This window comes from Adiantum capillus-veneris, chromosome 10 (genome assembly GCF_014529385.1).
Source record: "Adiantum capillus-veneris isolate H3 chromosome 10, ASM1452938v2, whole genome shotgun sequence".
Classification (NCBI taxonomy): Eukaryota; Viridiplantae; Streptophyta; class Polypodiopsida; order Polypodiales; family Pteridaceae; genus Adiantum; species Adiantum capillus-veneris.
In genome coordinates this window covers 34338512-34365813 of record NC_140940.1, presented here as the reverse complement: position 1 = coordinate 34365813, position 27302 = coordinate 34338512, and the positions used below count along the sequence as shown (strand labels likewise).

The window sequence follows — 27302 nt, the reverse complement described above, 5'->3', positions numbered from 1 at the left end:
TTGTAAATTTCTTGACTTGAATGTGATCCCACAACTTTCATTGTGTGTATGCGTGCGTGTGTGTGTGTGTGTGTGTGTGTGTGTGTGTGTGTGTGTGTGTGTGTGTGAGAGAGAGAGAGAGAGAGAGAGAGAGAGAGAGAGAGAGAGAGAGAGAATGCTTGTATTTTCACCATTGCTAGCCAACACAACAATAGCTAGGATAGGTCAAACAGATTGTCTTACTCTGTTTGCCTACTTCAACACACACACACACACACACACACACACACACACACACACACACACACACACACACACACACACACATCCTCCTCATCTAAAGCACGAAAATCTTCATACATCTCAAATTTTAGTTTGAAGGATCATGATCTATATAGAAAGTGGATTCTTTCAAATCAACACTTCCGCAAAAAAACCTATAGCTTACATATATTCATAAAAGCGTACACTATATTACAATGGGGCTCTTGAATGCCCTTTCAAGTCTTAAATGCAATATGGTTGGTTATCTTGTACACGATTTAAGATATGTAGGCCATGGTTTGACACAGAAAAAAATTGTTACAAAGCTATGAAAGATGTGTGAGTTCCATTTACAAAGTAGCATCAAGGTGATGGTTAGGCTTATATCTATACCAAAAGGAAAGGGCAAGGAAGGCCCACAGTTCAAAAAACAAGAGTGCAGAAAGGAGCCAATAAAAATAGTCCACATGGCTGCTGTTGAGGTTGCGACCAATCCAAGGGTGCGGCTCTGTAGAGCGATTGATGATGGCAATTAGGGCACTACTAAGGAAGTTTGCGATGCCAACACTACTTAGATACATGGAGGTCCCCAAGCTTCTCAAGCTATTGGGCACTTGCTCATAGAAGAACTCAAGTCTTCCAATGGATGTAAATGATTGTGCTAGACCAAGAATGGCATATTGTGGCAACAACCAAAATATGCTCATTTGCACTTCTATGGATTGTGGTCTTCCTCCTGCCAAATTTAGCCTCTTTCTCTCAACAAGTGCAGCAGTGGCCATCCCCACAATGCCTATGAAAATGCCCACACCTATTCTTTGAAGAAGGGTGATGCCCCTCTCAATGTGTGTGTACTTCCTCACAGCCGGCACAAGTACACGGTCATAAAGAGGTAAAAATAGGACCATAGTGAGATTGAGGAACATGGCTACTGAGGCGGGTGGGATTTCGATAGTTCCCACTCTTCTATTCACTGTGCTTCCTTGTTTTATGAAGAGGGAGTGTGTTTGGGCTGTGGCTAAGGAGAAGGGAATAAGAGAGAGCCATATGGGTAGTGTTCTTACAATGAGCTTTACCTCCTCCACCTCTGTCACACTACATAGCCTCCATCTACTCATGCCTTGGGTCTCATGTTCAAACTTCTCTTTCTTGGGTATGATGGCCGCTTTATCCAAACATCTGCATCATCTCATACATCTTAGTACTTTAAACTTTTGAAAATAAACATTTGAATAAATACTTCAAGTTATCGCCACCACCACTACACAGGTGCTATGTACATCTAAGTAACAATGCTTTTTACGAGAAAGTAAAATATCAACAACAAGACAAAATGTGTAGCAACAATCTTGCAAGTATGCTTAGTTTAGAGAAACATTGACATCTGAATCTCACCTCTTGATTTGAGATATAATGTGATAGCTCTTGCATATGCATATAAAAAGAAAGAGAGGGGTGTAAGATGATTAAAATTATTGCATGCTTTTTGGATGCTATAATTAAGGAGGGAGAGGGGTGACTCATAACTATTGCCCCTCTATATCTCTATATGTGAGTGCCCTCTTCTCCCCCTTTACCTAGTTAATTAGGCTGGCATGCAAGGATGTACAAGTCATAATGCTTCCCAATTGCTTAAGGATGACTTTTCTTATTTTGCCACTCACAATTGTGATTAGCAAAGTCCTATGTCAGAAATGAATGTACAATAACCCCCAAGCAGTGTCCGACTGTGCTTTGAGGAGGCAAAGAATACAGAAGGGTGAAGGCCTTTGCCTTTTCATAGCTACTTGCATAGTTTCACTTCAAGGTGTGTTTTGATTGATAGTTGAAAGCTCGTAATTGCCACTTTTGGACTACCTAATATCAAAAAATGTTTGCTTCCACTCATTGGAGTCCTTGTTTTTTCAAATAGAGAGAATCCAATCCCTGCTTTCCTATACGATTTCTTTATATTTTGCCATTTCAGGGTTTCTTTCGACAACGCAAAGGTTTCTTAATATCCAAGAATGATTGAGATAGAAAAAGCGGACAATCCGTGTGCAAACCAAAATGGCTTGGTTTGTGAAAACCTTCCCTTCTAGATTCACGTCATTATTAAAGAAGCGGATCTTCCAAGTCTTGTGCATCCATTTGCAGATTTTTCTCGAATGACCTCTTCTGATCGAGCAGCCTTTGAACAAGTGGAGGGGTCTTCAATAACCGCTTTACATTCCAATCACATGTTTATGCCTATTCCTCTGGCTTTTACCTTGATCCTAGTTAATATGGCCCCCCATAGTACCTTCCACAGGAAGAGCTTCATTATGCTAGGCCATGGAGGATCCTAGATACTAGCTTTCACTATCACCCATTTTGTCTCAAGCCACAGTATCCTCCATTGTTTGTTAAGTGGAGAGAACCAATCTTCTTTGTAAATAAGCTTGATGTACGTTCCCCTTGTTTACGGTATATAAAAATTCTTGTTTTGGGCCAATGTCAGACTTTCCAATCAAAATTTACCTCACAAATAAGTGTTAGAACAATCACCATGTCGACTAGAAGTCTTTCTTTTCTACTGAGAATGTAGCCAATTGGTTTGCATAATTCAAGCTCAAAGTACTTCTATCCCAGAATTGAGTTAGGTGTGTTAGACCTTTGTTGTTGATTTGCTTGGCTATTTCTCTAAAAAAGGGCCTTGTTTAATCACCTCCAATCTTAAAAAGCTAGGGGGGCGAGTGGGTGATGAAGTTCTTGAAATATCTGGTAGTCTCCCCCCATTCTAGTGCTTTCGATGATTTGGCACATTTACACACCTGCTCACCCGTGTTGCCAACTAGCTTCATGTGAGCCCAGAGTGGTGCCATCAATTTGTCATGGCCACATGTCTCTTTCCATAGCCCCCTTGGGAGAACAGATTTACCTTGTCTATCATATCCCATGTCATAATGGCCCAAGCCCGGTGTTGCTTCGCTGTAGACGCCACAAATTTGGCACATTAGGCTTCTGCATGAACCGCCAGGTCGTGGATCCCAATTCCGCCTTGCTCCTTGGGTCTAGCAAACCCACTCCCATTTTCCCCAATACCCTGGTGTTGTGTCTTTGGATTTGTGTTTCCATAAGAAATGTTTCATGGCTTTAGGAAATCTTTTCGATTGCATTTGGTCATTTTCAAGACTAGAGAGAAGGATAAGTGTAGGATCATGAACGGATCGATAACATTCCCTCTAATGTGGAAGGAAAGGATCACATATTCCCATCTTCTCATCTTGACCATGATTTTGTTCATGACCCATTGAAACTTTTGTTTGTCAAAGGTTGCTAAGTGGGCCCCAAAATGGGTAAACACCATACCTTTAGAGAAATTTCTCTTGACCATTCAGACAGGACGAGCACAACATTCTTTGAGAAAGAAATCAACCTCGACTTATCAATGTTGCAATTAGAGTTTGAGGCTGTGAAAAACATTTGCACTATATCAAGTTATTTTGAGAATTTGAGGCGTGGATTTCAAAAAATATCAAAGAATCATCAACAAATAGTTTGGCCAGGAGGTGTTTGTTACCTAGGAGAGAGAGGCTTTGAATGTCCCCATTCTCAGAACTTACCTCAAGCATGGTAGCTAGGGGATGAGAGCCAAAGAAGAGAGGGGCCAGATGGAATCCATCTTTGATTGAAATTTTGGCTTCAAAGACTCCCACAACTCTCTTGTGGAAGGGACGTTCTAAGGAGCTGCATGCTCCTAGGGTATGCACCATTTGGCACATACGGGGTCCAAAGCCTAGAGTCTTCATGATGTCTGTTATGTATGACCAAGAAGTCCAATCATAAGCTTTGTCAAGGTCAAGCTAGAGAAGTATACATTCCTATCTGGTGAAGTTTGCATACTCTATGTCGACCATCACTGCAAGGACGTTGTCATATATTGATCTTCCTTCAATAAAGCCATGCTAGTGGAGGGTAACCACCTTATCCAAAACTGGAGACAATCTTAGGGCAATAACTTTAGCTATAATTTTGTATGCCACTGTCATTGATTCACCAATGCTTTAGCTAGGAGCAGTGCACCTGCTAAGGTATAGGCTTGACAAGACCTCTTTTCACACTTGGATGCAACGTTCCTTGTAAAAGGGATTTGTTTTCCAAGCAGATAATTGTGGTTTTCAAGCCATCCTAGAACTTCTGAAATAACTCTATTGTCATTTTATCCCATTGACTTTTCTGTGCCCACAGATTGTAAGGCAAGCGAGCATTCTTCTTCAGTGATGCCTTTTTCCAAGCGTCCGCTTCTTCGGGTGCTAGAATTTTATGGACACTACTGAGAAGTGAGGCTCTCACTTCTTCTACATCCTCGGGCTGATCTTTTGGTTTCCCTATGATTCCGCTTAAATGATCAATCATCAATTTAGCCATTTTGTCTGGGTCATGCACTTCACTCCTTGCACTGTTTATGCTTGTTGTGATGATGCTCTGTTTCTTTTTGGTTTTAAGAGCTTTAAAGCAATGCACTTGATTGACAACCTTCGATTTGAGAAAAATCTCTCAAGATAATAATCTTGCCTTTTTTAGATCTTCAAGTTTTTGTTTAGCAAGATATGCTTTTACTTCAAGCAATCTCTTTTGTTTAGTCTTGGTGGCCACCGCTTCTTGACCATCACTTGGATGCCACATTTAGCAGGAAACAAGCTATAGGAAAGAAGCTGGTATTTTTTGTCTAGGAACAATCCCAAGAAATTGCAAAATGAAGCCATGTTATTTACAAGGGAACTATGATAACCAATCTACCACACTTGGATGATAGAATGGCCATTCTAGTTTTCTCTTCTTAGGTTGGTTACACACGAGGCCTTCACCCACTGTTTTAACCAATAAGAGCTTGGTGTTTAACACATTTTGAAACGACGACTTGTGAATGCTAGAGCATCACACACACATAATTGCTTGATGCCAAAAAAAATGTTATGTATGCCAAAATCCTTTAAATAAGAAGACCATCAACCAAATCTAAGGTGGAGCTACCAAAGAAAACCATGGACAAGCTGGAACGGGGTGACATCAACAATGAGTAGCAAATGAAGAAGAAGACAAGGAGCGCGCGGGCGGGGTGTGTGTATGTGAGTGTGTGTGCTCCACAACAAATTTGAAGACATTGATTACTACGCAGAACTTTTGTATTTGCCTACTTTCACACACTTTGATCACAAAAGCATTCTTGAGAGTCCTAGAAAGCACTCACACATTGAGCGCCATACGCATTATGTGCTTGTACTCACTTAGGAAGGCAAACTATCATTACACACACACTGAAACCCATGTATAAAGGTGATCATCATGCACATCAAGAGTGCAAATAAATGTATATAGAATATGCTGTGAGAAGTGCGCGTGTGAGAGAGTGTGTATGTGTGTGTGTGTGTGTGTGTGCAGCAATGGAGAAGAGAGTAGAAGAGAGGAGACACAGGTTTGGGTGGACTCCAAACACAATCGTGTTAGGGTTATGAGTCCTTATTCTTTTATGTAGAATGAATGGTCAGTGTTAGTTCCCGGTAGTCTCCGGCCGCCCAACACTTAGGCGCTGCACATTGGGCTTAACCACCCCAACAACCTCCCCCTTAAAGGACAATGTGCCTTTAAGCTGGGGTGACAATGTATATATACATACAATACAGGTAGACAATGCCCATGAGTGCCCGACAATGTGCAAACCTCCCTAAAGGTAAGCCCTTTGTGAGCAATCAACAGGATTCTCAGTGGTATGAATCTTGTCAAGCTGCAATCACTTGTCCTCAAGTACCTCACGAATGAAGTGATACTTCACATCCACATGCTTTGTCTTTGCATGAAACACTAGATTCTTTGCCAATTGTATAGCACTTTGGCTATCACAATGTAACACAGGCATCTCAACATTGATTCCCAAGTCTCCCACTAGCCAACAAGCCATATAGCTTCCTTTCAAGCTTCTGAAGCTGCAACATATTCAACCTTTGTAGTAGACAAGGTAACACAATCTTGCAAACGAGATCGCCATGAAATTGCACCTCCAGTGAATTCAAAAACATAGCCTTTAGTGGACCTTCTCTTGTCCAAGTCTCCTGCATAATTTGCATCCGTGTAACCCATTACACATGCTTCCTTTATTCCAAAGCAAATGCACATGTCTTTTGTACCATTCAAATATTGCATAACCCCTTTCACTGCCTCCCAATGTTTCTTGCTTAGATTTGACATATATCTGCTAGCAACTCCCACTGCAAAAGCAATATCAGGACATGTAGCGATCATAGCATACATCAAACTCCCAAATGCAGATGAATAAGGCACTTGTGCCATTTCAGCATTTTCCTCTTCAGACTTAGGGCAATCATTTTTAGAAAGTTTCACATATGGAGGCAATGGAGTATTCATGCCTTCCCCTTCTGCATATTGAAACGCTTGAGCGCTTTAGCAATGTACTCAATTGAGACAAATAGATCAATTTCTTGCATCTATCTCGCTTAATGCACATGCCAAGGATATGGCTTGCTTCACCCATGTCTTTCATTTCAAAGTTTGCATGTAACTCTGACTTCAAGGCTGAAATCTCATCCCTGCATTTCCCGGCAATTAACATATCATCCACATAAAGGACCAAAATTAGCAAACTACCATCTTTAGCTCGCTTAGTGTAGAGGCAATGGTCCATATCGCTACGTTTGTAGCCTTGAGAGAGCATGAACGAGTAGAATTTATGATATCACTCCCTTGAGGACTGTTTTAGACCGTAAAGAGTCTTTTCTAACTCACACACCAAGTCTTCATTGCCCTTCTCAACAAAACCTTCTAGCTGCTGCATATAAACTTCTTCTTGAAGATCACCATGCAAGAACGCCGCCTTGACATCCATCTGGTCAAGTTTCATGTCGTCTTTAGCAACCAACATAAGTACACACCACAGAGTAGTCATCTCGACAACCGGAGAAAAGATCTCATCAAAGTCAATACCCTGCTGCTGCTTAAATCCTTTAGCAACAAGTTGTGCCTTGTACTTGGGTTTATTATCATGAGGTGTAATTTTTTTGATTGTACACCCATTTTCATGGTAATGCCTTTTTACCTTTAGGCAACCGAACCAACTTCCAAGTTTAATTCTTATGCAATGAGTCCATTTCTGATTGCATAGCTTTCTCCCACTTCGCCTTTTCATCCATTGACATGGCTTCCTTATAGCAGGAAGTCTCTCTGCAATCTGTCAACATAATGTAGTTCAATGAGGGAGTAAATCTATCAAGAGGCCTTGAAACTCTTGTAGACCTTCTAATAACTGCTTAAGCTGGTTGTCCCTCAGCAACATCTTGTACTGCAAGAGGATTCTGTACTTGTTGTCTGACATTAGGCACTTCAGCCCTATTGTGGACAATTCCATCTTCTTGGAAGATAACTCTCCTGACCTCCACTATATGCACAGGCTTCTTATGCATCTTTTCTTCATTGAAGTATATGTCATTACTGCGAACTATCCTTTTAGCTTCAGGATCCCATAACCTAAATCCCATCTTGCCAGGATTGCCATAGCCAAGAAATATGCATTTCTTTGACTTAGGAGCCAACTTGCTTCGAAAATCCTTTGGAACATGGCAATACGCTTCACAGTCAAAGACTCTAAGATGCTTGTAAGAAGGTGGCTTCCCAGACCAAAGCTCTTCAGGTACCTTCTCATCTAAAGCCTTGTTAGGAGATCTATTAATAAGACGGACAACGGTTGCTAAAGCTTCCGCCCAAAATCCATTAGGCAACTCTGCATTAGACAACATGCTACGTAACTTCTCTTGTATGGTACAATTCATCCTCTCAGCAACACCATTTTGTGGAGGGTTATATGGAGCAGTCAAGTCTCTTTTGATGCCTTTGAAATCACAAAAAATTTGAAAGGCTTTAGTGACATATTCACCACCATTGTCTGACCTTAAGCACTTGACTTTCTTGCCAGACTGATTCTCCATTAATGCCACAAAATTCTGAAATTTTGAAAGAACTTCATCCTTCTTCTTGAGAGGATATACCCACACTTTCCTTGAGAAGTCATCAATGAATGTAACAAAGTACAATGAACCTCCCATGGATATGTTAGGCATAGGTCCACACACATCACTATGCACTAACTCTAATGGCTTACTTTTCCGAGTGCTTTCCCTTTTGTGTGGTGACTGTGTTTGTTTACCATCAATACAATGCTCACAAACTGAAAAGTCTGAGAAATTGAAGCCAGACACATAAGCAAAACGAGACAAGATTTTCATTCCCTTTGAGACATATGTCCTAACCGGCGATGCCACAAAGAAACATTTGGCTGCTTGGTTACACAAATTACATGGTTTTTAACATTGGATACATGTAGCATGTACAAAGTCCCAGACTTTGAACCATGTGCTACCACTAAAGAACCTTTGGTGATCTTCCACGAACTATCACCAAATGTGCAGTAATATCCTGCGTCATCCAATTGTCCTGCACTAATCAAGCTTTTGGTCAGCTTCGGCACATGTCTCACATTCTTGAGCATGAATGAAGAACCAATCTGAAATTTCAACTGCACATCGCCGACACCAACTATGTCGCAAGCAATATCATTGCCAAGACAAACACGACCTTTATGGGCTGCATCATATGTACTGAACCACTCTCTGTGAGGAGTCACATGAAACAATGCACCCGAGCCAATAACCCAATCCTGTAAAGCATAGTCATCAGTGGCAACCAAAAATGCTGAATTCATGGCAGATGTGAGATAAATGTCTCCATCAAAATCTTCAACAAAAACATTGTTGATTTCTTTAATCTTTATACTGCTTCCCTTAGTCTTGCCTTCTTACGACTTCTTGTCTTTACCTTTCTCTTGTTTCCACTTTCGACAGTCTTTCTTCATATGACCCTTTTTGTGACAACGATAGCACTCAATGTCTTTTTGGCCACGTGGTTTGCTAAGAGATTTTCCTCTCTGATTCTGCTTGCCCTTTTCTTGTGATTGACCACGAACAACGAGAGCATTGCTAGTACCACAAGAAGTATCAAGATTCTTCCTGCTAGCCTCTTCAGTAAGTAAACTGCCCTCAACATTAGCACATGTTAAACCATCAGGAGGTGCTGAGTTACTTATGGTTGTGCAAAAAGTATCCCAACTTTCTGGGAACGTAACTAGCAAGAACATTGCTTTGACTGAATTGTCAAAATTGACTCCCTGCGCAGAAAGATGACTGAAAATTGTGTTGAACTCATTGAGATGGTTGCACATGGGTATGCCCTCATCCATCTTCAAATCAACTAACTTTTTTAGCCAATAAACCTGTGATGTTGCACTTTGCTTCTCATACAGGTCACGTAACTTCTTCCACAGCTCATAACTAGTCTTTTTCATGTTCACATTGAAGTACACATTCTTTGACAAAGTCAGCATGATGGTGGACTTGGCAAGCTCATCCAACTCCTGCCAATCATACTCATCCATATCCTCATGATTTATCCCTTTCATCTTTATTGGCCGGATCTACTTCTTCTGTACTAAGACATTGTAAATTTGTTCCTTCCAAAATGGGAAGCTAGTGCCATCTAACTTCTCAATGTTGAACAAAGAGTTCTCCGATGATGAAGCCATCACTCGACAAGGAACAAAAGTAATAGATCGGCTGCACTAAAGAAGATGATAGAAAACTTGAAAAATTTCGGCAGAGTCTCCCCTGCAAAATTGACTTCTGAACCCAAAACAAATGTGTAGAATGACTGAAACGCTGATCAAAGTGGCTAAACCGGCAAGATAGAATCGCAAAGAACTATCACTATCAATGTATCCAACTCTAGAAGAGTGTCTATGACCAGTTGAACACTGTCAAACGCATACGCATAAAGATGATAGCAATGCCAACAATGGCGGGTCAGCAGATGCACACCAATACTGCACTAACCGCATAAACATACATTCTATGTCGATGCCGAAACTATGGGGATGTCAGGGGCTCGCTCCAAAACCTGTATCACCGAAAGGATCTCCATATTTGAGAATCCCCCAGCTCAATAAAGCCTTACCACAACCCTCAACAATAGGCTTTGCATATTTCCATCACAATACATAAACCGCATAAGATCTTAGATCAACCACAGAAACCCTTTTCTATAACCGCTACGGTGGTTTGTCTGATTTAACAAACCCTCAAGACATTACATCAAATATGCATGTGACAGAGATTGTAGAAAGAGTCTGCAACGAAAACGTGTACGCAGAAGAACTGACGAAGGTAGACCACCCTGCTGTCTGAAATGAATATCTCTCAAACTGTGCAAAATTTGCAGAAACTTGCTTCTGCAAAGTTGTAGGCCACGTGAAACCGGTTGGGGAAGGTGGGATTGGACATGAAATAAGCTGTTTTTACAAGTCAAAACAGATATGTAAAAATCTGCAGCTTCTACTTCACGACCTAAAGGCAGTCTGAGTGACGTATCTCAAAATTGGTGAAGATTTTGAGAAAACTTTCTTTTGCAAAGTTAAGAGCACGAAAAACTGGTTAGGAACAGCGAGAATCAGCTTGAATGAAGACGTTTAAGTAGGCCAAAACAGATCTGCAAAAACGTGCTACAGTTTTTTCTGCTTCTCCCACTTGCCTCCCCGCTGAGCTCCAATGATGCTCCCAATCCCTGAGTCTGATACCAGTTGAAGTGCGCGTGCGAGAGCGTGTGTATGTGTGTGTGCAGCAATGGAGAAGAGAGAAGAAGAGAGGAGACACAGGTTTGGGTGGACTCTAAACACAATTGTGTTAGGGTTATGAGTCCTTATTCTTTTATGTAGAATGAATGGTCAGTGTTAGTTCCCGGTAGTCTCCGGCCGCCCAACACTTAGGCGTGGCACATTGGGATTTACCACCCCAACACTGTGGAGCATCACACACACACACACACACACACACACACACACACACACACACACACACACACACACACACACACACACACACACACACGTAATCTTAACATTATTGTGTAGAGGTGATAGTTGCTTTACACAAAAATTTTGCTACGTATGCCAAAATCCTTCAAAGAAAAATATCTTCAACCAGATAAGGTGGAGCTACCAAAGAAAATCATGGAAGAACTACAACAAGGTGATAACAACAATGAGTAGCAATGAGAAAGAACACAATGAAGAAGAACACAAGGAGCAGGGGAGGTACTACTGTCAAAGTCGACGACGCGGAAGCATAGAGCAATGAGGAGAATACACAAGAGAGAGAAAGAGAGAGAGAGAGATGTTTCTGGACCAACCAACCTTGGAAATGAATAATAGATACTTATACAATGGGGGCAAGGTGTACTTATATAGTCACCTTACCAAATTTCCCTACCTAGAGTTTGACACATAAGTAAAATAAATACCTAAACACCAAAATAAATATTGGGATCGCACTGGGCAGTTCACTTGAGATGCCATAACTTGAACACCCTTGTTGCAGCTCAGTGGACATACATAGTGAGACCAAGTTGATGAAGAAGCTACCATGGACACCCCAACACCGACTGGGATACTGGATACACCTCGGTTATGCTACCCTCAACTTTTTACCTTAGCAGAATGCCATCTTGAGCATCTGTTGCCTTTAGAAAATTGAATTGGAGTATATACTCCGTCCAACAATCCCCATTTGTGAATTGTGAACACATCACATCCAAAATTTCCATACAATGAACTTTGAAACACATCTTGTCCATAATCCGACCAACAACAATGGATTGGTGCGCACTCATCCATAGGGTTTTGATACGTCTGATTGTTTCCTTTCCAGATGAATGTGCCTTGAACTTCGACCCACGGAGTCAAAATTATTTTATAAGGAGCACTACTTGCCCCTCTCTGCCACTCACAAGCCTCTCTCTGACTGAAGCTAGTAGCGGCATCTATCTCTTGACTATAAATCTGATGTCGTGGCCACTGTGGTCGCCACCATGTGTGCCATGCCAATCTCCTCTGTCAAATCTTATCTCCATTATCTCTGTCTAGCTTGCCTTTGCCTTTGTTTCCTTGTGAGTTCCTTCTTTTGTCTTTGGCTTCAAACTCCTGAGCCAAACAAAGCGTCGTGTCACATTTATAACAGTTGTTCTCGCACCTCGCGGGTACGAATGCAGCTAACTGAGTACTGGTACTGCCGTCCTTGTCAAGATTGCCTGTGCCTTTGTCCTCTAGCGAACTCGTGCATTTGCTTTTGGCTTCATAATCTCGAGCCAAACAAATTGATGGTTTCCTTGAGAACATTTGTCGAGCATAGGCCGCTAAAACTGGAAACTGGTTGATCCACATTCCATAGCCGTGTGTTGGTGTTGGTCATTCAAGGGCGTAATTTCTTCATTGTTGTTGGCACTTAACCAAGGAGATACCATCTCGTGGATACAAGTCCGAGAAAACATTGGAATTTCTCCTCTCATTTTAAAGAGGCTTCACAAAGTGTCCAAGATTTTGGCCTCCCAAGCCGTAACAAAAACAAGCTCACCAAGGCCTTCACAAACTTGGGTACCAAGCTTTTGATTCCCAAGCCCCTCAAGCCCCTCAAGGGCTTTAGCGTTTTAAAATGCTCCAGGTCAAAGTTCACAAACAAAGCTTTTGCACGTGTTTCACAATGCTACAAGCAGCACGCCGCTTGGTCACCTTGATAGCTCAACACCTCAAGATGCCATCACGCTGCACTAAAGCCCAAAAGAGATTCCTTGTCGGCATCTCAACAAGCCGGCACAAACTTTTTCCGTGAAGCTTTCTCTTCATCAACGTTTCGAAATGCAATACCTCCAGCACAAAACGCGGTCGCCCACAACTGCCATTGCTAGGTCCTCTGCTTCCTGCGTTTAAAATGCCGATCCTTGTTGCTTTTCTTCGTGCGGGTTCCCCTCCCTTGCTATCATCAGCACAAAGCTCTGATACCATGTCAAAGTTGATGATGCGGAAGTGTAGAGAAATGAGGAGAATACACGAGAGAGAGAGAGAGAGAGAGAGAGAGAGAGAGAGAGAGAGAGAGAGAGAGAGAGAGAGAGAGAGAGAGAGAGATGTTGGGATTAAAGCCCAAGTGGTCTCTTATACGGATATGGCTGCCCGCCCGCCTAACTCACTTACCACTAACTCTTTGTATATACTCACATATACTTTTGTGGATAATAAGGTTTTGGCAGATAACCCTTCAACCGGATTCTCTGCGTACTGTGTAAGCTCTCTGTGTATCTCTGTGTGTGTGTGTGTGAGTCGATCCACGCTCCGCTCCGCGGCTTCAATTGGTATTAGAGCCAAGTTCAGTGCGTATTTGCGTAATCGTGCACGCGCGCACACTTTTTAGGCAGATTCTCGATCCGGAGCTTGGAAATTCACACTCGGCGTTCTAGGAGCATTTCCACTAGGCGACCTTCGGTTTTATCCCCCTTTCGAAGCCATTTATGCCCTCAGAATTTCGTTCTGAGCACTACATCGGAAGATAGATTTCAGCCGGCAAAGAAACCCATCTTGTGTAGATTGGCAAGCAGGAGGTGGTTGGCATCAATATCGGCATCGACACACATCACTCATTCATCTTCAAAGCATCATCTATAGACCAGGTACACATATATATCATCAGATATATGTATTGCAGTATGCATTGCTACTTCTTGTGCTTGCCAGGTTCCAGGGGAGGTGTGGCCATACAACAGCTTGACACCACTGGCATGTATTGTAGATTGATGTACTGTGATTGTGGGTTTGCTAGTTGTGAGTCATGCTAGCAGACAGACCGCCGCAACGGTCATAGGAAAGTGATTGGTCTATTGTAGGATGTATGCTAGTTCTGGGCAGTTTGTTGAGCCATCTGTGAGGGTCCCGTGTGAGTTTTTTTGAAGCCAAGCACTGGGGCTTGGGTTACCCAGTGTGAGGTGGATTAGGTTGCTCGAGTTCCCCTCTACACGCATCCTCTTCGGCGACTTTTATCCCATAGGATGTATGACTTTGTGTAGACACTAGATTGCATCTTATGCGTCAGGCCGTTGAGGCATTGTTCAGGGTTCAATCTTGAGAGAGATACAGTTTCTGTCATCGCCCAGACAGGAGACAGTGCATGCTTACAGGATAGCATATTACAGAGATTTTTAGATTTGTCACTGGCCAACTATTTACGATTGTTTTTGAGCTATCTTTTGGTTCCCAGAGCTTAGTTTACAGGGGAGACTCTGTCAAAATTTTTCAAAATACTAACAATTCCTGAGGAGAGGTGTTCAGCTTGTTGTTTACAGCTTGTTTACTATGTACAGAGGCCAGTTTACAGGAGAAACTCTGCCGGATTTTTCCCAGAAGTAAACAGTTTGGCAGATATGGCATCTTCTCAAAGTGAAACTCTTTACAATATAAAGAAGCTGGATGGCACAAACTTTCCATTCTGGAAGAAGCAGATTTGGCAAGTTTTGGTGCAGAAAAAACAAGTGAAGCCACTGAAGCTCAAAGGGGAGAGACCAAATGTCATAAAAACTAATATCTAACCAACCCAAATGATTTTCTCATATTAAACTGATCACTTAATGTGGGAGAATAAACGGGAACAAGGGTTAAGATATAGACATGTGCTTTTAGATCTATCTCAACACGGGGCCAGTGGTAAAGGGGCCCAAATGAGAGATGGTCTATCAAAGAGCAAGGCTAACCAATGGAGCATAATACCTTAGGGTTAACTTCATTGAAGACCTCCAATAATGTGTGTAAAAGTCCTTTGACCTTAGGTAAGCTAGGGCTGAGCTTGAGGCGCGGGAACCCGACCCAGCTCGAGGTGCTTGTCCTGCTTGTCATGCTTGATGACTAAGGTGCTTGAGGTGCTTGATGATTGAGGTGCTTGAGATGCTTGAGGTGCTTGACATGCTTGAGATGTTAGGGTTGCACTTGAGGTGAGAACCCAGCCCAAGCTTAAAGTGCTTAAGGGCCAAGCTTGTGTTGGGAATTGGGCCTATGCATGAGGGGTTGAGGTGTCAAAAAGTCAAATATTCAATCCCTACAAGGAGGGGGTGAGCCCTACATGAGGGGGGTTGAGAGAGAACACCCACACACTCACACAAGGCATGCATGGTACAAAGAAAGCAAAAGGGACACTTGTCAAGTTCCTCCTCATGTTGCCCTCATGGTGTGCCTAAAGCCTATTGGTTGGCCACCCAAGGGGTCCAATGATAATTTAGGGGATTTAATTAATTGATTTTGCATTTATCAATTCCTCTCTCTCAAAGGGGAAAGGGGGACACTTGTCTCAAGGCTACCCTTGCTGCTTGTAATGCCTCCTGCTTATGATTGGCTAGGTCTGGAGGGGTCCAATGAGCTTCAAGCATGAGCTACAAGGGGGGGTCGACCCAAGCAAGCTAGGGGGTTGCTTAGGGGGTATACTCACCCACACACACTCACAAACACTCTCATTGTGTGCTAGGCAAGGTGCAAGAGCTCCATCTCCTTCTCCAAGCTCCTTGAGAAGTTGCGAGCCTACACCAACACTCTTGGCTATGGAATGCAAATCCAACCAAGAGCTATGATTCAATGCTTAAGCTTTCCATCTTCTCCATCTTCATTACTATGCTATTATGTATGCTAAGCAAGAAGAGTGATGATAAGTGAGGAATTATTTCTTTCTCCTATGGAATACTTCTTCTTCCTCTTCCCTACCCTCATTCCCTGCTAGCTCTCTCCACCTTCGAAGGTGTTTGAGGTCTTGGGACTGAGGCTTGGGATAGTTAATGCTTTCCACAAAGTGCATGCTATGCTTATTGCAAGAAGGCTAATGGTTTATTGCAAGTAGATTAGTTACTTAATGCAAGTAGATTAATTGTATTGCAAGATAGATTAATTGTTGCTTTAGGCACAAGTTGATGCATAAAAGTATACATCTTCATGCACTCAAATGATTTAGGGAACACAAAGAGTAATGATGTTCACGAGTTCTTGACTATTTTCAAGCTAAGATTGATTGTTGATTGGTGTATGAAGCTTCCATCTCCATACTGCCAAAGAGGTTTCAAGGAACACAAAGATTGTATTGTACCAAGTCTCTCTTAGTGAGAGAATCTATAATACAAATGCCTTTTGGAGGGGGGACCGGCTCCACATAAATCCGGTCCTCAACTGTTGTCATATTCTCTAAAATCTCTCTCTCTCTCTCTCTCTCTCTCTCTCTCTCTCTTGCAAAGGTATTGCTCATGCCTAGTTAATTAAGTGTTATGATTAAGTTGCTACTACCAATTAAGTCCACCATCTATGCTCTCAAAGTTGCTCACTCTAATTCTCTTAATTTCGCTATTGTCTAAGTTCATAGGCCATTTCCATTACACCAGAAGGTATGGCTGAAGATGAGTGGGAAGAGCTTGACGAGTTAGCTTGTTCCACAATCATGCTGACACTGGCAGAAAATGTTTACTTCAATGTAGCAGAAGAGACTACAACGTATGGTGTATGGCAAAAGCTATGTGGTATGTACGAGAAACAAAGTGCTGCTTCTCAGATTTACTGGCTCAAGAAATTAGTGGATTTGAAGATGAAGGAAGGGACAGCCATGTCAAATCATCTCAATGAATTTCACACAATTTTCAGCCAGTTAACAACACAGGAGATAGTATTTCCAGATTCAGTGAAGGCTATGTTTCTCTTAATCACTTTGCCGGATAGTTGGGATACTTTTCGCATAGCGTTAAGTAATTTTGTCGCGCCAGAAGGTGTTACAAGTGCCAATGTAGAAGGCAGCTTGCTCACAGAGGAAGTGAACACGAAGAACATTGACAAAGGCAAAGGCAATAGTGCTTTCGTCGTTCGAGGGAGACAACAGTCTAAAGAGAAGAAGGGTAAGATGGCACAAAACTGAAGTAAGTCTCGTGTCTCGAAGTCAAAGGATGACATAGAATGCTACCATTGTGGCAAGAAGGGTCACATGAAGCGAGACTGTATGAAGTGTTCTGAGCAAGATGAAAAGAAGATTTCAATGAAGATTGAAGAGGTGAATGTCACAGGATCTGGTTCAGACAGTGATTCTGGTATAGCAGCTGGTGACATCTTCCCCACAAGCAATCTTGATTTTGTTTTCTTGACTGCAGAGGATGGACATGCTATGAGTGATTGGATTATCGACTTAGGGGCATCTTTACATGTTTCTCCGCACAAAGATTGGTTTACATCATATGTGACTACTAAAGATTATGTCAGACTTGGCAATGAGCAGGTTTGTGACATACTTGGAGTGGGAGATGTGCAGTTGAAGGTTCAGAATGGCTCTTCTTTATGGCTCAAGAATGTCAGACATGTTTCAGCAATCCGAAAGAGCCTGATCAATACAAGGGAGTTGGATGATGCGGGTTATGTGACAGTTTTTGGGAACAGTGCTTGGAAGATCTCCAAAGGTTCGATGACTGTAGCACATGGCAACAAGTCAGGAACTCTGTACACTTTACATGTTTCAGAGGTTAAAAACCATGTAATTAATGTGATTGAGCAGCCAAGTGTGTCACTGTGGCATCGTAGGTTGGGACATATGTCAAAAAGAGGAATGGAAATACTTTCTCATTATGGTTATTTGCCTGGTTTTTCATTTCAAGATTTCGAGTTTTGTGAGCATTGTGTTTATGGTAAGCAAACACAGGAATCGCACAGATCAAAGAGGAATCGTAGGGACGAACGGTTAGCTCTTGTGCACAATGATCTATGCAGACTAATGCCTAGTTTGTCACTAGGGGGAGTAGCGTACTTTTGTACATTCATAGATGACTATTCTCGCAAAGTATGGGTTTACTTCTTGAAGCACAAGGATGAGGTGCTCAAGGTCTTTAAGACATTCTTGCAGCTTGTGGAGAATCAGAGTGGTCAGAAGTTGAAGTGCTTGAGAACTGACAATGGTGGAGAGTACGTTTCCAAAGCTTTTCAAGACTTTTGTGAAGCGAAAGGGATTAAGCGGGAACTTACTGCACCATATAATCCTTCACAGAATGGGGTTGCAGAACGTATGGATAGGACCATACAAGAGAAGGTCAGAAACATGTTGTCAAATGCTGAGTTGCCTGATGGATTTTGGGCGGAAGCAGTGGCTACAACAGTCCTTTTGATCAACAGGTCTCCTAGTAGGGTTCTGGATAAGAGTCCAGTGGTCGAGATGCTATGTACAAGCAAGGCACCTTCGTATAAGCATCTCAGAGTATTTGGTTGTGAAGCTTATAGCCATATTCCTAAGGAGTTCGGGAATAAGTTCGGCCATATTCCTAAGGAGTTCTTGGCTACAGAGAATCGGGCGAGATGGGTTACCGGCTTTGGGATCCTGAGTCCAGAAAAGTTATTCGTAGCAATGATGTGCATTTCAATGAAGCCAAGTTTCACGCTAAGCCAGAGAAGACAGAGGAGATCAGAAGAGTTGTCTTCAGGGAAGATGGACCTAGTGCTAGCACATCAAGACAGCATGGTCAGGCTCAGGAACAGCCTATAGTGGCTAGAGAGGCAGAATCAGTTCTGGTGAGACGTTCTGAGCGTGTCTCCAAACCACATGATCATTATGTGCCATCTCTAAATTATGCCATGCTCACAGATTGCGGAGAACCATCTTGTTACAAGGAAGCATTACAAGTGGTTGACTCGAAAAAATGGCAGTTAGCCATGCAGTCAGAGATGACAGCTCTGCATAAAAACTAGACATGGAAGCTAGTTAAATTACCACAGAGAAAAAAGGCTCTACCTTGTAAATGGGTTTACAGGTATAAGATCACCACTCACGATAGTCAGCCAATGTACAAGGCAAGGCTTGTTGCCAAGGGCTTTAAGCAAGAAAAAGGCATTGACTTTGATGAAGTCTTCTCTCCAGTGGTCAAGATGACTACATTGAGATGCTTTCTTGCATTGGTTGCTATATTGGATTTGGTGTTGCACCAAATGGATGTCAAGACAACGTTCTTGCATGGTGATTTAGATGTGGAAATTTACATGCAGCAGCCAGAAGGGTTTGTTGAGAAAGGCAAGGAAGATTTGGTATGCCAGTTGTGTTAAAAAGTCTTTATGGCTTAAAACACTCACCGAGGGCATGGTACCATAAGTTCCACCAGTTTATGCTTTCTCAAGGCTACAAAGTAGTGAGTTTGATCATTGTCTATGTACAAAGAAGGCTAAGGATGGCGGTTGGCTGATCCTTATTTTGTATGTGGATGACATGTTGATTGCTGGCAAACACTTGGAAGAAATTTCAGCTTTGAAGTCAAAGATGGAAAAATCGTTTGACATGAAAGACATGGGTGAGGCAAGTTATATACTTGGTATGCGCATTGAGAGAGATAGATCAAAGAAGTTGATTTGGTTATCTCAAACAGAGTACGTTGACAAGGTTTTGCAACGTTTCAATATGGAGAAGGGAAAGGCATTGAGTGTTCCATTGCCACCATATGTGAAACTTAGCAAACAAGATTGTCCTGTGTGTGAGGAAGAAAAGGCTGAAATGGATAAGATTCCATATGCGTCTTCAGTGGGTAGTTTGATGTATGCAATGATTGCTACACGTCCGGATATTGTATTTGCAGTGGGAGTGGTTAGCAGATATATGTCAAATCCCGACAAGAAACATTGGGAGGCAGTGAAAGGTATCATGAGATACTTAAAACATACAAAGAGTATGCGCATATGCTATGGTAGTCAGGATTTGAGTGTCAGAGGATACACTGACTCAGATTATGCAGGAGACTTGGATAAGAGGAGATCTACATCAGGCCATGTCTTTACATTGGGTGGAGGTGCCATATCATGGCGATCTCAATTACAAGATTGTATTACGCAGTCTACTACAAAAGCTGAGTATGTTGTAGCAAATGAGGCATGCAAAGAAGCTATTTGTCTTGGTAGATTGGTAGCAGATTTGGGAATCAAAGCAGATATGCCAGAGTTATATTGTGATAGTCAAAGTGCTATACAATTGGAAAAGAATCCAGTGCTCCATTCAAAGACTAAGCATATTGATGTGAAATATCACTTCATTAGGGAAGTGCTTGAAGACAAGCAGATACAATTGCTGAAGATCCACACCAAGGACAATCCTACTGATCTACTCACAAAGGGACTTCCAGGAGAGGGCTTTGTGCATTGTCGTGAGTTATTGGGCATTGGATAGATGGCAGCTGTGTAAATCTTTGTACATTTATGTTCATAGATTTACAGTTACTTAAAGTGCCACATTGGACTTTAAGTGGGAGGTTGTTGGGATTAAAGCCCAAGTGGCCTCTTATACGGATATGGCTGCCCGCCCGCCCGCCTAACTCACTTATCACTAACTCTTTGTATATACTCAAATATACTTTTGTGGATAATAAGGTTTTGGCAGATAACCCTTCAAACGGATTCTCGCATACTATGTAAGCTCTCTGTGTATCTGTGTGTGTGTGTGTGTGTGTGTGTGTGTGTGTGTGTGTGAGTCGATCCACACTCTGCTCCGCGACTGAGAGAGAGAGAGAGAGAGAGAGAGAGAGAGAGAGAGAGAGAGAGAGAGAGAGAGAGAGAGAGAGAGAGAGAGAGAGAGAGAGAGAGAGAGATGCTGAACCAATCAACCTTGGCAATGAATAACATACACTTATACAATGGGGGCAAGGTGTACTTATATAGTCACCTTACCAAATTGCTCTACCCAGACTTTGACAAATAGGTAAAATAAATACCTAAAACTGAAAATAAATATTGGGACCACATTGGGCAATTCATAGCCACAACAAATTTGAAGACATTGATGGCTGCAAAGGATATGGGTGATCCTCCTTAGCCTTAGTTTGAGGGGAAGGATCTTTAGTCTATGTGACACCATGATCCACTGAGATTATTTGTAGTATGTGTGGCATAGTCTATGTGACTAGAGTAGCTTGTGTGGCAATGGCCTCTATGCAGTTGATCATTATTTCAAATCCCAAGGGGATGTTTGTTGGGCATGTGGTCTTTGTCCTATGCACCAACTTGTGGTGTGCACCATCCCTTGTCTAGTCAACAACTTGTTTAGCATTAACCATGTGATTGTCCATGTGATATCATGTGTAATATTTCCACCTACAATGATGACGCATATGGTGGGGTTTCACCTGGTGATGGAGCCATGACGTCAGTCTCTATGAAGCCTATATAAGGCTTGTAATATCTCATTTCCTAATGCATATTTAGTTATCACTTTGAGTCTCTCTCTCTCTCTCTCTCTCTCTCTCTCTCTCTCATTGAGCGCGCGCGCAAACCCCCCCCCCCCCCCCCCCCCCCCCCCAACACACACACCAACACCATGAATGCTAAGCGCACTAATCCGCCCTAACCCTACAATGAATTCTTGGTTCGGTATAATATATCTACTCACTTTAGGGTAAAGGAACCAATAATGGACCGAGGTCCAAAAAATGGCCACCTTAAAATTAAATGAAAAATAATACCAAAATATATGGAATTATGATTGGGATGGCATTGGGAATGGCAAGAGCGTGATATGATCTACCTTTTTGTATCAATTTGATTGAAAACTGTCAATCCTATCATATAATTAAGATCATTCAAATTGAATGTCCCTCTATTGGCCCCATGTTTTAAGTGGCCTTATATCGACCCTTTATCCTATGTGAGTATTGCCAAAAGAAAGGATTGGAACCTTTTGGGTAGAATTTAATTTAAACCAATCCAATCACTAAGTCATATCCATTCTGACAAGTTAAATGCCTTTTAACCTAAATATTTGATGGAATTCCAAGCTTTGATAAAGTACTCAAAAATGTTTTTTTTCCCAAAAACTTGGAAACCTACTTGTGAGAAATTTTAGAGGTAAATTGACTATATTTGAAGGTTTTTACACTAAATTTCTTTAAATGTTTTAGGATTTCTCACCTTCCAATTTAGAATTAGAGGAGAATCTAAAAAGTTATAGGTGGGATTACACTACACCTAGTTTTTATTTTCAAGCACTACAAGTTCTATAACATCAAACTAAACACGAATAATTAATTTTAGATAAAATAAAAAAAAATTTACTAATTGATAAATACCTAAATTGATTTGTATGGAGCATTTTGACTTTTCCTTGCTTGACGAGATCAATTTCATCTCCTTCGTAAAGAACACAATGGTCATTAAGCGTTGTTCTTGAGTTTCGAAGAGCAACAACAAGAACTCTTGCTACTTGAGTAAGAGGGCTTCCAAGTACAGGGCTATACCTACAAGAGTGATATCAACATTCAATTACTACCTATATCACAAGTAGAAAATACCTCCAAATTTTTGGAATATTGTTTACAAATTGCAAAACCAAAAAGTACTAATGTCATTTTATGACTATAATAAAATATCCCAAACTACTTTTTTTTGTTTTGGAGGAGGATATATGTAGAGAGAGAGAGAGAGAGAGAGAGAGAGAGAGAGAGAGAGAGAGAGAGAGAGAGAGAGAGAGAGAGAGAGAGAGAGAGAGAGAGAGAGAGAGAGAGAGAGAGAGAGCTCTCAATTGTTCCTAAGACATAAAATGTCTCTTCTTCTTCTCTATTTCATACACACTCCCAAAAATGGAAAAGGGATTACCTATAAAAAGGAGCAGCAATAGCAAAGAGAAAGAGCAAGAGGCAAAGGAGAACAGTTGGTACACCATAACCCCATCCCCACCCGATGCTCTGCTGCAAGGCCACCAAAAGTGTGACAGCAATAACATTTGTACTTGATTGCACAACGAACCACCAATTGAAGAAGGATGCCTTTCGTTGCCGCTCATGGACTCCCTCTCTCTCATCAAATTGATCACCCCCAAAAGCTGATGCACATGGCTTACTCCCACCTGCCCCAACGGCTGCTAGGTATATTGCCACATAGAAGAACCCCTCTTGGAGTGCCCTACATTCATCTCCTCCACCTTTGCAAGGCTTCATTTGCTCCACAGACACCTCCAATGTCAATAATATCATTGCCTACGACACCAACACCTTTTGTCAAATGCTTGTTGGATGTACATCCCTATGAAAATCAACGTTTGATGCTCGTTTTTTTAATAATAAAAATTGCAGAACGCACTTTCTAGTGCGTGGTAATACAATGGTTGTCTGTGAGCGCTACCAGGGTTGCTTGGCCGCATTTGAACCCATGACCCGGGTCATGAAGGACTAGTGCTCAACCAACCACGCTAGCTCCTTTGGACATCCCTATGCAAATCAATGTTTAAAGCTCTTTTATGTTTATGTTCTCATTCCAACGTTACACAGCTCCTATCCATGTGGTGTGTGATGTGTTAGCATGATGTGCATGTGTGCACAAGAGATGAAGGCTTTAGTAGAGGTAGGGCAAACTGAAGCAATCTCTCTGGAGTAGCAACATGCTTTGAGGTGTGCATAACATCTTGTAAGGGCCAAGGACCAATGCGTGCTATTCTGCACCCAACCTTCTCCTCTTGGGCCTTCTAACCTATCTTTAGGAGCCCCTAAACTATGCATGCCTAGCCGGTCTTGTCCGGGGGCGTGCCCCCACTAGTCCTACCCTTGTCCTTACATATCTCCAAAGAAAAGTTTGAAGAAGGAAGATAACAAGAGGAAGAATGGTTCTTCTTCTTCTTCTTCTTAGAAGGAGGAGGAGGCGGCCCCACACGAAGAAGGTTTTAGCATAAGTCTAAAAGTAGCCTTTTTAATAAAGAGATGTTCCACTGTTTTTGTTGTTTTCTTCTTAAGACAATTCTCTGTGCTCACAAGAGCATACTGTGATTAGGAAGACGCATGTCTACAAATTTATTCCTAGTGAAAAGGGATGCAGTGCTAGAATTTTTTTTTTCCCCCAAAAACTTGGCAAACCTACATATGAGAAACAATAGAGGTAAACTACTGTGATTAGGAAGATGCATGTCTACAAATTTATTCCTAGTGAAAAGGGATACAGTGCTAGAAATAAAACTTTTTTCCAAAAACTTGGCAAACCTACATATGAGAAACAATAGAGGTAAGCTGACTAAATCTGAAGGTTTTTACACCAATTTACACTAACTTTTTTTCAAATTTTGTACGTTTTCTCACCTTCAACTATAAAATTTAGAGGTAAATCTCAAAATTTGTAGGTGGGGTTACACTAAACCTAGGTTTTTCTCGAGCAGTGGATAGGATGCACTTACAAGAAGAAAGGTTGAGGAGAAGAGGAGGATGGTGTGAAAGCGGCCCAAGTAGGCGTCAGCGACAAAGCCGCCCAGCACGGACGTGAGGAAGGCGGTGCCGTTCCATTGGTTCACTTTCACAGACGCGCTGGCCGTGGCTTGTCCCATCTGCGTCGTCAAGTAGGTCACCAGGCTCGCCGACACCCCATCAAACGCCAGCCTATCGCCCACCAGCTCCCCTGCAGCAACAATCGCCCATTACAAAGCAGCTCAAAATCGCCCATTTATAAACAGCTCAGAATCGCGGCGAAACGCAGAAGCGCAAAGAGGAGTCGGAGGAGCGAGGGCGGGGAAGCGCAGAGCATCTGGAATCTATCCAGTAGTAGAGTGCTTCAAACTTATCGCCTTGCGCCACCACAACTCCAAATCGCCCACCAAAGTATGAAGCTCAAATCGCCCATCAAACAATAGCTCAAAATCAAAACATCGCCCACCAGACACCGACACTCAGAATCGCCCACCAAACTAAGCAGCTCAAAACATCGCCCACCAAGCAATGAAGCTCAAAATCGCCACGAATATAAACAACCAGAATTGTCATTCCATTATGGACATAAGCAATCTCTTATAGCTCTAATCATAATTGTGCGTTATTAATTTGCCATCAAGCATTGTTTCTTTACTATAATCTCAAATGGACGCTAGATAATCAAATTCCAAAATTAAAAAAGAGAGCAGCACCTAGCACAAAACCACAAGCTCTGATGCCACCAGTGGAGTGTTTGTTGGCCGGCTTATTCTTCCAATCAAAGGTGCCATTTTGAACAAGGGGGCTATAAGGAGGCACATGTTGAGCTTCTTTCATAGTTTACAATGTCTAAAGCTTCCTCTTGCTTTCAAGACACAGAATTGCCAGTCTGCCAGCGAGCACTAAAAAACTCTAGTTATTCATCATCATATCAAGGCATTGATTCGAGGCTTCTTCCATGACACAATGACATCTCTTTATACATATACCACCCTGCATGAGAATGGAGATCTAATGTTTCAAGGCCTCAATGATGGTATCAAGAAAGCATCTTTTCTTACACGACAGAAAAAGAAGGTAAGGCTATCAAAAAATGATTAAACCCTTTACAAAAAAAGGGTCTCTTTTATAGACCCTATAAAGTGGTCCCACGATGGGGTGTCTTAGCACCATTATATGAGGAGAAAGGGTGTAATAAAGAGAACCCAAGTCTCACTCTCATAACAAAGAAAGAAACATTTCTTTGACCTTATGATAGCGCCTTCCCTAGGCCATACCCCCTTCCAATCATGTATGCAATATAGGTACTCCTCCTTAGCTAGTACTGTACGCATAAAATATCTTTGATATCCAACATACATTATAGGAGTGAGTTCTAACCCTAGCCACATCTTTCTTGTCCCATCCCATCCCCTAAAATGTGGTATAAACATCAAACAAAATTGACTTTTTAGAATAATATAGCCATTAATGTAAATCATTTGCATCAAACTTCAATTGTCAACTCCTTTTCCTACAATTAACAAATGGTATTTCTATGTCATGAATGTACTTAGGTGGTATATTTATAACTCTCAAGAAAACAAGACAATATTTTTGTGTACATATCTCACTTCTTTTCTATTCCAAAAGAGTTTTGTTTTATACCATAAGACGACACATTGTCAAAGCTTGCTTAGCTGAGGCCTAAATAATCTTCCAATAAGTGCACCTTAAATAAAAAATTATACCTAACGTTTGACCTTCAGGCTACTCCTTTGGTCAATGATTACATTTTTCTTGTGGCTATTTACACTCAAAATTAAGTGTCGTACCACATCAACCATTGGAGAATGAAAAGAAATATGGATCGGCAATGCACAAGTGGGAGTTATTATCACAGACTTGATTGGTATCTAACCTCGCAATGAAGTTAAACATAACCACCAACTAAATCTACATATCTAATGTGATCACTAAGTTTAACGCTAGCTTGGTATATGACACATGAGTGTTCTTTTTTCAAGGTTTATAATAAAATGCCATGAGTATCAAAAAAGTTATCTAAAAAATCTGAGAGATTTCTATGCAGTAATCATATAAATTTTTGCTTTTTTCTCCCTAATATGTGTGACTTTATCATGATAAATAATAGGATCCATAAAGGGACTCATTTAAATTCCATATGATTTTTCTAAAGAATAAGTACAGTAAGTTTAGAAAAAAATACCAAGGCCTAGGGAAAAAATGTACTCAACTTAACTACACTAGCTCTACAGTTTGTTCCAATTTAACTCAACCAAAAGTTGTTTCAAGGTTGTATCAAATTATGGTAATGTCTGTGGGTCCAAACATAAATTTCATGCATGGGATCATATATAACTATTATGTGACTAGTGCGCTACCGTGGTTCAAAAGAAATATGGTCCAATTTTGATAGCACTCCCTCCTCTAAGGTGACAACATGTGCAAGTATTCTCTATGCATGAGATCAAGGTAGTCATAGCCATATCTTAGATGCTTCAGTAAGGGTTACCTATTTTGTAAGTTCCATATAAGAGGACTCTTCTAAAAATGCGAGAGGGAAATTCATTGTAAAAAGGAAGAATTGGAAGGTTTGCATAGCTGTAGTTTGCATGAGGCAATAGCAAATGAGGAGAGAATTGAGGCAATCGGATGAGATGATGGGGGAGTCTTGCTTGGTGCACACATGTCTACCTCCCACTGCCCTGATTTCTGCCCTTGTGCCCTTCATTTGGCTTTGCACATGCAAAACCTCCTTACCCTCGTGCTGTCCTTCATTGGATCGCTCACGCTTATACACGTCATGTTATTTCCTTGGGACCTGCATGGGCGAAAGTGATAGCCAGGGAGGAGATGGAGAAGGTGGGTGCAAAAGGCAGAGGAGATAAAGGGTGGTTCTAGCCAGGGTTTCCCATCAAATTTCAAAGAATATGGGTAGTTTAGTGTATTTTTTTGAAGGATAGCTCATA

At 41.6% G+C, this 27302-nt stretch overlaps 1 protein-coding gene across 2 annotated transcripts; it reads right to left on the bottom strand.

The window, feature by feature from the left end:
- Positions 1-332: 332 nt before the first annotated feature.
- Positions 333-25419, bottom strand: LOC147448672 (protein NRT1/ PTR FAMILY 8.2-like). 2 transcript variants are annotated; one of them, XM_086521216.1, is made up of 5 exons: positions 25044-25418; positions 24324-24541; positions 22760-23139; positions 22234-22401; positions 333-1422 (listed from the first exon to the last, which is right to left on the bottom strand). In XM_086521216.1, the coding sequence occupies exons 1-5, from the start codon at positions 25165-25167 to the stop codon at positions 594-596; spliced, it is 1719 nt and encodes a 572-aa protein (XP_086377342.1). In that variant the 5' UTR covers positions 25168-25418; the 3' UTR covers positions 333-593. The 2 variants fall into 2 exon arrangements, with proteins under 2 accessions (XP_086377342.1, XP_086377343.1); XM_086521217.1 differs by lacking the exon at positions 22234-22401 and having other exon boundaries at positions 25044-25419.
- Positions 25420-27302: the final 1883 nt, after the last annotated feature.